At 64.3% G+C, this 12012-nt stretch overlaps 3 protein-coding genes across 3 annotated transcripts; 1 reads left to right on the forward strand and 2 right to left on the reverse strand.

Moving 5' to 3' along the window:
• Positions 1–4167: 4167 nt before the first annotated feature.
• EMIHUDRAFT_245529 (hypothetical protein) lies at positions 4168–5424 on the forward strand (the record flags this gene model as incomplete). The annotated part of the gene is made up of 1 exon (XM_005768220.1): positions 4168–5424. One exon carries the CDS (start codon positions 4168–4170, stop codon positions 5422–5424), a length of 1257 nt encoding a protein of 418 aa, XP_005768277.1.
• Positions 5425–5567: 143 nt separating this feature from the next.
• EMIHUDRAFT_245530 (hypothetical protein) lies at positions 5568–5948 on the reverse strand (the record flags this gene model as incomplete). Its single annotated transcript, XM_005768221.1, has 2 exons — positions 5568–5645; positions 5781–5948. 2 exons carry the CDS (start codon positions 5946–5948, stop codon positions 5568–5570), a joined length of 246 nt encoding a protein of 81 aa, XP_005768278.1.
• A 336-nt stretch (positions 5949–6284) lies between these two features.
• Positions 6285–10609, reverse strand: EMIHUDRAFT_459252 (hypothetical protein; the record flags this gene model as incomplete). The annotated part of the gene is made up of 11 exons (XM_005768222.1): positions 6285–6570; positions 6635–6715; positions 7162–7229; positions 7434–7641; positions 8093–8227; positions 8310–8462; positions 8825–8868; positions 9027–9100; positions 9413–9496; positions 9632–9699; positions 10046–10609. 11 exons carry the CDS (start codon positions 10607–10609, stop codon positions 6373–6375), a joined length of 1677 nt encoding a protein of 558 aa, XP_005768279.1. The 3' UTR covers positions 6285–6372.
• Between the last annotated feature and the right edge of the window lie 1403 nt (positions 10610–12012).

The following is a 12012-nucleotide window of genomic DNA, read 5'->3' on the forward strand; positions in this document are numbered from 1 at the left end:
GGGGTATGATTCCGGGCGGCGATGGGCTTGTGTCTTGGCGGTGCTGCGTCTGTTGGGGACTAGCTTGGGATGGCTGGCTGGCGGGCCTCGAGTTGACGGACGGACACCTGCGAGGGCAGACAGGGTGCGATTCCCACGGAATCCGGCTGCCGTGGCGATCGCGAGGGCCGCACCTTGATGAACACGATGTGACGAGCAAAGGTTGGGAGCTGATGTGACGAGCAAAGTGGGAGCGAATTCGTCACGCACAAAGTCGTTCGGGGACGTTGCGACAAGTGTATTCTTTTTTTGCTGGGAGCTGCGCGAGCGCGGGTGGCCCCCTCCCCGCCCTTGGGCTTGGCCGCCGGGCGGACGACCGGACCGCGGCTTGGCGCGGCGAGCGAGGCCGACCACGGGGATGGGGGCCGGTGAGGATGGATAGCGTTCGTGTTGTTGGGCTCATGAACGGGAGGGCAGCACCCCCCGGTGGCGCTCCGGCCGGTGTGCGCTTGGGCACGTGGAGTTGGATTCGGGTACTTTGCTGGTATGGTATCTGTGAATAAGTGGAGTATTTACTTTCACACCCCTTGGGGTGTTCACGACCACTTGCGGTCATTACGCACTTGTGCGTTCACGCCCCTTGCGGCGATCGTCTCACAGTCTCATCAACCGTTCATCAAGGAAAACAAAATACGCGAACCCCCCACCCCCCCAATTCTCCGACGTAGCCAGCCCTCTTGTGGCTTCGACGCACACGCTACTTCAGCCACAGAGTCCTGGACATGTCTATCAGAACTTCCTTGGGGGTGGGAGTCGCTAAACATATTCCCCGGGGCGGTCACCGCTGCCGCCCCCGGGGCGGTCGCCGCTGCCGCCCCCACAGGGCGATTTCAGCAAGTTTCATTATGAGTCGCCAGTTCGAACTACGAGTTGTCGATTCGACTCTCGGGGCCGCAGCCGTTGCTGCCCCCGCCCCCCCCCCTCGGGTTCGTCAAGCGCCCGCCGTTTAAGTTTCGGGCGCTCATGCCTAAGTGAGGGTGTGAACGGGACTACGCCCCTCCCTGAGAACGAGCAGGGGAGGCCCCCCTACCTACCTACCTACCTACCTAGAAATCACGACTCTCACAGTGATTTGGGCTCGGCAGCTTGTCAGCCTTCTAAATAAAATCTCTCTCTCCCCCCTACCTACCTACCTACCTACCCCCCTACTTATGGGAAAACTAAAAAATAAATCATAGGACGGGTGAAGGTGGGGTACTATACCAACTAAGAGGAAGAAGCGACAAGGGAGAGAACGACGAGAGTGGGACGACCGCGAGGTGGCATGAAGGTTGCAGCGAGAATCGGCGAGAGACTGCGAAGGGAGATAGGAAGAGGTTTACTTATACCAACTAAGTGATGGCCGGTGGTACTCTCCTGCAACCATAGTCCTTCCTGTGACATGGCAGGCCACTCTCAAGCCCTACAAGCACCAGATCACCTCACTTGGGGAGGGTTGACATCGTGATCGTTGCGGAAATTTGCTTTTTCTGCCGTGAAGTTTCCGGCGTGAAGAGAGGGGGAAACCCGACGGGAGGGCCCAGACCTACCCTACCTACCCCGTCATGCTGGCCGCCCCAAGCAAAAAAAGAATACATCCGGGAGCCGAGCAAAGGTTGGGAGCCGAGCAAAGGTTGGAAGTGTAATTTGGATGGCGTCACGCTTGCACGCACTCTGCAAAGGGCCCCTCCAGTCTTTTCGCACCTGCTCGAGCCATAAGACTTGCACGAGGTGGCCGTGCACGTGTAGTTGTATTGAGTAATGCGCTCTTCTTGCCCAAAAGCGCTAGCCTACTCCCTCGGTCCCTGTATCGGCGCCGCCGATGCGACGCCGATACTGACGAAACCTATCCCCGGTGGTGGGCGCTGAGCCTCCCCCACCACACTAGAACACCACGGGGAACACCGATGGCACACGACACACCCGGGGCGGGACAAGACTAGTGAAGTCGTCTTAGCTTGGACAAGACTCATCAATCGATGGAACAATCGAATGTAAATTCAGTCGCCGGCGTGGGCGGGCGGGGCGACTGAATAGATGCGGAGGCCGGCTGCCTGATAGGCGAGCGAGGCCATTGGCGTTCGCCTGTATGTGCGGACGCACGAGGAGAGAAGCAATCCAAATTTTGGCAATCGATCCATGAGCCGTATTCATTATGTCATTAGTAATTCACACCGCCCTCCACCGGACTCCGGGTCGTCCCCTGCCGATGCCGCCGCCGCCGAACCAACTGCTCGCAAGCGAGAGCGGGAGGGGCAAGAGGAGGTACTCGTGGACCTACAGCTCTTGAGCCAACTCGTCGAGGAGGGCGAGCAGAGCTCCGCCGTTTTTGCGGGCGTCGGCCCGCCTCTGCCGCATTCCGCAGCTGCGGAGGCGGATCCGGTGGCGGCGGCGGCGGATCCGGCGGCGTTGATTGGGCCAACGGGTTCGGAGGTGGGCTCGGCGTTCGCGGATAGCATGGGGCCAGTTCTAGAGTGGCTGCACTGGACAGTCGCGCTCATCTGCAAGTAGGCGCCGCGCTATGTCTCTCGGTTCGTCTGCCGCTTCGTCGGGTGCGGCAAGGACTACGCGTCGGCCGATAGGGTGCGTTCCCATTGCAGGTACAGCGGTGTGGCGCCCGCATCCCCCCCCCCCCCCCCTCCAAACCACGAAAGAAGGAGCACCCGGCCTGGCTGAACAGCCTTCCTGCCCGCAAGCCGTCCCTCTTCTGCAAACAAAAGCAGGCCGAGATCGCACCCTCCGTCTCGACCTCGCCGGTCCCAAACAAGTATCTGCACAAGGGCGAGGGCGGCGCACGCACGGCGCCGCCGTCCTCGCCCCCCTCCGGTTCGGCGGCGCACCCAGCGCGGCCGCGCCGCCACCATGCGCTGCGGGCAGCACGCCCGCCGCGGCCTCGGGCAATCCGCATCCCGCCCACGAAACGGTCAAAACGGCCGACACAGTTAACACAACCGCGGGCGCGGCGTGAGCCCCTGGCATCAATGGGCAGAGTGAGGCGAGATCTCGCTGGGATCGAAATAGCACGGCCTGCACGAGCGACGACCGACGAGAGGTTCGCCGTTCGGAGAGACGAGACCCCGGGGGGCGGCGCTTCCTCGCGAGTCCCGAGTCGCGGAGCGCCTGCAAGACGGAAGACCACACACCGAGTACAAGTGATGGGACTCGTGACTGGGAAAGTGCTATCCAGTCTGCGATGAGTTCTGAGACTGGAGGTACAGTAGCGCTGCATGTCGATGAACGATGTGTCCTGTGTGCTGGCGCGGTCACGTGTGCCGCGCCCAAATGTTGCGTTTTGGCCATGGCGGCACTCGCTTCGCTTCAACTTCAGTCCGAGAAGGCCGCGGGTGACCGCGAGCCTGTGCAGGCGGCGGAGCGCTCGTTCATCGAGCGCACCGCGTCGCGGAAGGAGAAGCCGACGGAGGAGCAGAAGCAAGCTCGGGCCGCGGCTCGCAGGGCCAAAAAGGCCCGGCAGAAGGCGAACAGGGCGGAGAAGGCTGCGGCGGCGGCTGCGAGCGAGGCCGAGCGTGCGGACTACCCGCACGCGCAGCTACGCGAGAACGTCGAGTTCGTGATGGACGGCCTAGACCCCCATGGAGGACCTTTGAGGCCCTCCCCAGTCTCACCCCACCTTACCTCTGCCCCCCCCTCCCCCCATCCCTCTGCCTCCCATAGGGCAGGATAGCACTAGCATATGCGCCTAGTGCGCACACTGGGCCCACATAGATGTGACCCGCCCACTCGAGTGCGGCGCCCAGATGCTAGTGCTTGAGAGGACACCACAAACGCGGCACGGCCCGTTTTGGATGTCTGCGGAGATTCTGTCTTAGCACACACAGTGAGTCATTCGGAGTCATTCGATGGCCAGAGTGCGATTGTGTGTGTGCGGGAGTTGGTTTGTCGGGAGGGAGGGGCAGGCTGCTCACCCACGTGCACCGGGCCAGTGCTTGCACTTTGAATGCCGTGGGGCTCCTGCCCGTGTCCGGGTGTGGAGATGCGAGGGTCGCCCCCCCTTGCCCCACCACTTTGTGTGTGTGGAGAAATTTACCTTACCTTACCTTACCTTAGCCCCATTGCCGATCATGGCGGTTTCTCAAGCAAGTTCTGCTCCGTTTTCGGCAAGTTCTGCTCCGCCAGCAGCGACATCGCGAGATGTCGGCGTCGCTGCTCCCTCTCCTGTCACACGCCGTCATCTACAGGAACGGCCGCCCTAAGGGCACGCCCGTTCCAGCCCCAGCAACGCCCACGCCCGATCGAGCCGCGCACGATGCGAACGACATGGCGATGGAAGCCGGCATGCTGCACCCCAAAGGTCCCAACCTGGTGCCCACGGCGAACGCCGTTGTCGGCGCGTGCTGGGAGGGCACCAAATGGACTTGTGCGAGGTCATCACTGATGGCGAACCCTATCGACAATATCCATGTCGACTGGCCGTACCGTCTTGTGGGGGCTCCTGTCGACGTATGGCTGTGGTGGGCGCCGCACCACAGAAATTGGGAGGAGTGGCGCTACCTCCCAGTGCTGATGACCATCGCCTCGGCGTTGTCACGACGGAACTACTCCGTCGCGTACACGGACGCATCGCGAACACGGGACGACATCGTCGCCGAGGTCGTTAGGCACGGCAGCCCGGTTGTCGTGCTCTTCGGCTATTGGAACGCAGTGCCGGGGACGCGCGAGATTGTCTCGCGTGCCGTCGCCAAGGGCGCCCACCTCGTGCTCTACAATAGTGAGCCACTGGGAGTGCTCTACAACAGGCAACCACTCGCTCACAACAAACACATTCTCGCAACAAAAGAGCTGTACAACGCCTCGGAGCTCTGGGATTACTCGCTGGCGAACCTGGAGTGGCTCCGGCCGCACGTTCAGCTGACGCTGCGACACGTCCCTCCCAGCTACGTCCCCGATTTTGACCTCGGCGTGCAGGCGACCAGGCGAGGCGTGGGGGTCGTGGGCACCCGGCCGCCACCTAAAACGTACGCCCAAAACACCGCGCTGCTCTGGCACAACGTGACACAGGCGGAGCTGCAGACGTGGGCCGACATGCGACAATTTCTCACGACGCACCCGCTCCAGCTCGTCTTTCATCGCGTGCCACAAGGCAACCTATGCCCCTTCGAAGCGTTTCGCGGCGCTGTGCTCGCCTCAAACCGCGCTTGTATCGTCGCCCAGGACTCGCACCCACTCGACCAGCATTACTGGGCCGGCATCGTCCACTTTGCGCCCACGCCTGCTGACCTCCCGCGTATTGTCAACCGCTTCATGAGCGACCCGGCGCTCCTCGCCGACTGCCAGGCGCTGACCTACAACGCCTTCGTCACGAACCACACGGCTACGGCCGCCCTGGAACAGGCCGGCGTCTTGAACCTCCTTACGCGACGAATCCAGAAATACCGCCCGCCGAAGTAAGGCCGAGACTCATGTACGGAGCATACGGGCTTTGGAGACTACGGGGCATACCGGCTTTAGAGAGTCGAGAGCAGATGAGAGCGGTGCGGTGCGGTGGGGCGAGCGCACCAGACAGAGGGACGTCCAGAGCCTTTTTGGGCAAGTTAATTGATTCCATGCCTCATGCGCAGCCACGCCTCCGGCGCAAATAAAAAAGCGTTCCGTTTGCTTCCTCGTTCCTCCTGCCGAGGCCCACCCACCCTTTCCGTGAACTAGCCGGGACAGTCGGAGAAGGGGCAAGAGCCCCCCATCCCACTAGCTGGCATTCCCCCGCGGTCCCTCGCGGCTGCGTGACGCCGCACCAATGGCGCGCTGACCTGTGCCTCGTCCGCGAGCGCCATCCAGAGCTGCACCGACAGTCGCTGCAGCGCAAACGGCATGCATTCGCGCGCCGACCACGACGTCTGGTCGTACTGCCACCATGTGAGCTTCCGGCCCGCCACCTCAGCCACCCGCATCAGCAGCTCCTCCACCCCCGCGCTCATTGCGCCGAACTCCTCGAAGAGCAGCGCCTCCACACGGCACTTCCCCTCTCTGCGTCCGTGTACTGGCCCTTGACAGCCTCGACCGTCCCGGTCCCCGTCCGCGGGTCCCACCTCCCCACCCTCCCGCCCCTGTCCCCGCCCTCCACGCCCTCAAAACCGTCCGTCGCGGGCGCGTGGCAGCGTGTTGCCGCAAGCGACGAACTCCCCCATGCGCCCCACCCCCGAGGGGTCCGACGGCAGCCTTGCCAAGGACGCCGCTGGGCGCTGGCGCCGCCCGCCCGCCTGTGCCCTGTCCTCTCGACTCCAACCACGGCGGGACGTCGCTAAGGGCGCGTGAGTTTACTGGATACGATCGAGTTTTTCAAAACACGCACAATGCGGGCACTTCCCTCTCCGTCGGCAGCCACCCTCGACGCTCGAGAGCTCAGCTCTGAGACGATGCGCGGCGCGCCGGCGGCGGAGGCGTGGCGGCAGCGCCGTCCACCTGCCGCCGCACGAGCGTCTGGTACGTGCCGCAGCGCTCCATCAGGTCATCGTGCGAGCCGCAGTCCTCCACGACGCCCTTCGAGAGGACGGCGATCTGGTCGGCGTCGCGCACGGTGGACAGGCGGTGCGCCACCACCTATTGATGTTGAGGAGTCTCGACTACGAGTGAATCACGGTCGACACAAGCGGTGCGCAGCGACCATGACGGTACGGCCGCTCGAGGCGCCGTCGATCGCGTCCTGCACGAGCCGCTCCGACTCCGAATCGAGGGCCGACGTCGCCTCGTCGAGCAGCAGCACGGGAGATGTGGGGAGATGTGGGGAGGTGTGGGGAGGTGTGGGGAGATGTGGGGAGATGTGGGGAGATGTGGCGAGATGTGGGGAGATATGGGGAGGTGTGGGGAGGTGTGGGGAGGTGTGGGGAGATGTGGGGAGATGTGGGGAGATGCGGGGAGATGTGGGGAGATGTGGCGAGATGTGGGGAGATGTGGCGAGATGTGGGGAGATATGGGGAGGTGTGGGGAGGTGTGGGGAGGTGTGGGGAGATGTGGGGAGATGTGGGGAGATATGGGGAGGTGTGGGGAGATGCGGGGAGATGCGGGGAGATGTGGCGAGATGTGGGGAGATATGGGGAGGTGTGGGGAGGTGTGGGGAGGTGTGGGGAGGTGTGGGGAGATGTGGGGAGGTGTGAGGAGATGTGGGGAGATCGCCTCGTCGAGCAGCAGCACGCGCGGCTCCGCGAGCAGGGCGCGCGCGATGGCGACGCGCTGCTTCTGCCCGCCCGACAGCTTGACGCCTGACATGTCTCGGAAGTGTCTCGGACGTGTCTCGGAAGTGTCTGCCCGCCGGACAGCTTGATGCCGCGCTCTCCGACCAGCGTCGCGTACCTATCGGAAGGTTCTGAGAAGGCTAAGGGACGGTTCCAACAGATGCCCCGATGCAGTCCTGGTACCGCCCCACCTGTCGGAAGGTTCCGAGAAGGCTCAGGGACGGTTCCAACAGATGCCGCGCCATCCCGACAACGTCTCGCACCCGTCAGAGAGGCCGCCCACAAACTCGTGCGCGTTGGCGCGGCGGCACGCCTCCTCTACGCGCGCGCGGACGGCGGCGTCGTTAAAGTCGACCCGCCCCCCGCCTTCGCGCGCGCGCGCCGCGGACAAGGAGTAGCCGACGTTCTCCTCGACGGAGAGACCGAAGAGGAGCGGCTCCTGGTGCGCCCATGAATAGAAGGGCTGGTGGGGAGTGGGTAGCCGCGACTCGCCAGCAGCTGAGGGCGTGTGGCGGGGGGCGGCTCCTCTTGCGCCCGCAAGAACTACGCGTGCGTGATTCACTCCTCGCCAGCTAGGGGCGGGCCCCACTGCGCCAGCGCCATCTGGGGCCGCAGCCACGGGGGAGAGGTGGGGAGAGATGGGGAGAGATGGGGAGATTGTTTGGTGTGATTATGAGAATTTGGGAGAGCATGCGAGACATGGTGGAGGTGGCTCAGATCTCAAGGGGAGATGTGGGGAGATGTGGGGAGATGTGGGGAGATGTGGGGAGATATGGGGAGATGTGGGGAGATGTGGGGAGATGTGGGGAGATGTGGGGGGATGTGGGGAGATGTGGGGAGATGTGGGGAGATGTGGGGGGATGTGGGGAGATGTGGGGAGGCAGCCACACCTGGTCGAGGTCCCCCACCCCGTGGCCGTCGATCGTGATCGCGCCTCGCTGCGGGTCGTAGAAGCGCAGCAGCAGAGAGAGGGTTGTGCTCTTGCCGCAGCCGCTCGACCCCACCAGCGCGACCGTCGACTCGGCCTGAGAGTGCGTGCGCGCACAGCCGAGAGCTCAGCAATGCCCCACCCGTACAGCCAGCGCCGCGTGTCGACAAAGCCTTCACAGACAGGGTGAAGCCACGCAGCACGGGGACGTCCTCTGCCGTCGGGAAGGCGAACACGACGCCCTCGAAGGCGATCTCGCCGCGCATCGGCTCTGCCGGCGACTGCCCGCCGCCGGTTGGTAGCCGCGGCTCGCGGTCAAGTAGCTGGAAGATCTTGGTGGCACCTCATTTGGCCCAGGGAGGTGTGGGGAGATGTGGGGAGGTGTGGGGAGGTGTGGGGAGGTGTGGGGAGGTGCGGGGAGGTGTGGGGAGGTGTGGGGAGGTGTGGGGAGGTGTGGGGAGATGTGGGGAGATGTGGGGAGATATGGGGAGATATGGGCCACCACTCGCGGCCCGTCGGCGCCTAGATTGGGAGATGTGGGGAGATGTGGGGAGATATGGGGAGATATGGGCCACCACTCGCGGCCCGTCGGCGCCCCGATGCAGTCTTGGTACCGCCCCACCTATCGGAAGGTTCTGCGAAGGCTCAGGAAGGTTCCAGGAGATGCCCCGATGCAGTCCTGGTACCGCCCCACCTCGAGCGTCTCCGCCGCAAAGCAGCGGACGGTGCGCATCATGCCTACGTGTGGGGGGAGAGATGCTCGAGATCTGGGGAGGTTGCATCTAGCAGCGGACGGTGCGCATCATGCCCACGTGATGACTCCCATACCTCCAGAGTACCAAACCCAAGTGTGCTGTGCGAGAGGCTTGTGGTTTAAGACTACCAGGGCCCCGTGCCTAGCGACTCAGTCGACGCGACCGACGCGCGGGCGAGCGCAGCCTGGTACTGCTTGGTGAGGCGGGACACGAGCCTAGGGAGATGAGGGGAGATGTGGGGAGATATGGGGAGATGTGGGGAGATATGAGGCGGGACACGCGCCTCGGGCAAACGGGGAGATCGGCCGAGATTAGCCCAGATTAGCCCAGATTAGCCGAGATGGTGAGGCGGGACACGCGCCTCATTCCGGGCAAACGGGGAGATCAGCCGAGATTAGCCCAGATTAGCCCAGATTAGCCGAGATGGTGAGGCGGGACACGCGCCTCATTCCGGGCAAACGGGGAGATCAGCCGAAATTAGCCGAGATTAGCCCAGATTAGCCGAGATGGTGAGGCGGGACACGCGCCTCATCCCGGGCAAGCAGACCAGCACGAGCCAGCCAAGTAGCGAGAGGAAGGCGATCAGCGTCATCTGCCAGCTCACTATGAACCTGTTCACAGCCGGGGTGTGTGAAGAGAGGGTAGCGATCAGCGTCATCTGCCAGCTCACTATGAACCTGTTCACAGCCGGGGTGTGTGAAGAGAGGGTAGCGATCGGGGCCCTCGGCCAGCGCACGGCTATGAACATGAGCGTGACGCCGCCGACGACCTTGACAATGCCGATGAAGAAGTCGTTGAGCGACGACGTCGTGGCCTGTGGGGAGATATGGGGAGATATGGGGAGATACGGGGAGATATGCAGAAGTCGTTCAGCGACGACGTCGTGGCCTGTGGGGAGATATGGGGAGATATGGGGAGATATGGGGAGATATGGGGATATGAAGAAGTCGTGAGGCGAGGACGTCGTGGCCTAGGGAAGTTCGCTCAGGAAGTGTGGCAGCCCTGTTGGCTGGGTGTCTTGTCTTGTGGTTCCGTGTGTCGCTCCTTGTGTGTGACTGCCACCGCCCGTCAGTCATTGGTCGGACTGTGTTTCGCCTTCCGACCTATCTCTCTATCGTGGCCTGCTGCAGCAGCAGCGTGTCCGAGCCGAGCCGCGAGACCAGGTCCCCGCTCTTCTGCGCGTCGAAGAAGCCCATCTCTTGCCGCAGCAGGTGCTCGTACAGCCGCCGCCGCAGCCGCGAGACGACGCGCTCGCCCGAGAGACCGGTCGCGAAGCCGGAGAGGAAACCGAGTGCCTGGCCGGCCACGTGCAGCGCAAGCACCCACGTGAAGGTGCGGAGGATGACCTCCCGCGTCGCGTCGCCCCGCTCCTCGTGGCCGTACGACTCCACCACCGCGTCGTACGCTGTGGCGAGGATGAGCGGGCTCGCAAATGAGCAGCCTTCGGAGCCGAGGCGGAGGAGCACGGCGAGCAGCAGCACCGGCCTCTCCTGCGAGGAGAGCGCAAACACCTTGCCCACCGTGAGGCCAGGCCGGACCGCTTTGCCAGCGGCGGCCGAACCATCGTCAGAGGCCGCGTCAGGAGAGGCGACTAGCGGTTCGACGGTGGCGCGCGCCGGCCGCGACCACCAGCGCGAGCGGCTGCGAGACGTGTCCTGCTGGCGCTCAGAGTTGATCGGCGCGCTGAGGTCGCGAAATGCTCCTCTCGAGGTAGCACGCATCATCCCGCGGCCTCGCGGTCGGCGGGATTGCAACCAGTCTTCGCGTGCCGCCTGTCGTTCGATTCGGGCGCCTTTAGCGTCGGGGTGGCGAGCAGGGGACGCGGCTCTGAGCGCCCAGCGACGCGTGCCGGATGGAGTCCGTCCGGCCGCGGGTGTCTGAACGGACTCGTGAGGGGCGCCTGCCAACCTCGCTTCGTCGAAGCGGCGCTCGGTACCCACACCCACCCCGCCGCATTCGTCGCCGGCGCGCGACACGTTCCCGTCGGCTGGACTGCCCTCGTCGAGTGCGTGTCGCCAACCAAGGCGGGACGCACTCAGGGACAGTGCCGGCGGGACGCGGCTCGAGAGGCGGCTCCCGCGGAGGCACGGCTGGCACCCGTGGCGCGGGGCTCGTCTTCGGAAAGACCAGGATCGCTCTACTGGCAAACTTCTGGCTGACACGCGCGCCCGGTCGAGCCTTCGGCGGGCGCGCTGCGGTCGCACGCCTACCCAAGTCATATGCCACGGCGTGCGATCTAGATTCAGCACACGCGCCTCTGCTCGCAACCACTCATCCAATGAACTGTCGTCACCCATGAGTGCGAGTTAGGGCTAGCGGCTGGCCAATAGCCTGTGAGGAGGGCGTCCATAGACACCTCACAAGACCCCACACACGGTCTCGTCCGTGCCTTGCGGCCGGCGACGAGATTGCTAGAGGCGGAGCAAGCCTGCTCTAGTCTCACACGTTCGCCCCTGTCGCCTGTCTGTGTTGTTGTGCTGTTGTTTGTCTCTTGGCACCTTGGAGTGCTGGGGGGGGGCGACAGGGGGGACGTCGTCCGCGAGCGCCGTCCAGAGCTGCACCGACAGTCGCTGCAGCGCAAACGGCATCCATTCGCGCGCCGACCACGACGTCTGGTCGTACTGCCACCACGTGAGCTTCCGGCCCGCCACCTTAGCCACCCGCATCAGCAGCTCCTCCACCCCCGCGCTCATTGCGCCGAACTCCTCGAAGAGCAGCGCCTCCACACGGCACTTCCCCTCTGCGTCCGTGTACTGGCCCTTGACAGCCTCGACCGTCCCGGTCCCCGTCCGCGGGTCCCACATCCCCACCCTCCCGCCCCTGTCCCCGCCCTCCACGCCCAGAACCGTCTAGCGGGCGCGTGGCAGCGTGTTGCCGCAAGCGACAAACGCCCCCATGCGCCCCACCCCCGAGGGGTCCGACGGCACACCGGCAAAGATCTTGGTGTCGCCGATGCAGGGCAGGTCCCCAATCACGCCCTGGTAAATGTACAAGTCCGTCCTCGTAGTGCTGTGCTCGCTCGCAGTGAAGTGCTCCACCGCGCCGCGCCCCAGCTTGCCCCGCAGCAGCTCGACAAGGTCCAGGAGGACCTCCTTGTGCCGCGTCTGGTGGCCCGCCGCGCCGTCGT

This window comes from Emiliania huxleyi, assembly GCF_000372725.1.
Source record: "Emiliania huxleyi CCMP1516 unplaced genomic scaffold EMIHUscaffold_464, whole genome shotgun sequence".
Taxonomy (NCBI): domain Eukaryota; phylum Haptophyta; order Isochrysidales; family Noelaerhabdaceae; genus Emiliania; species Emiliania huxleyi.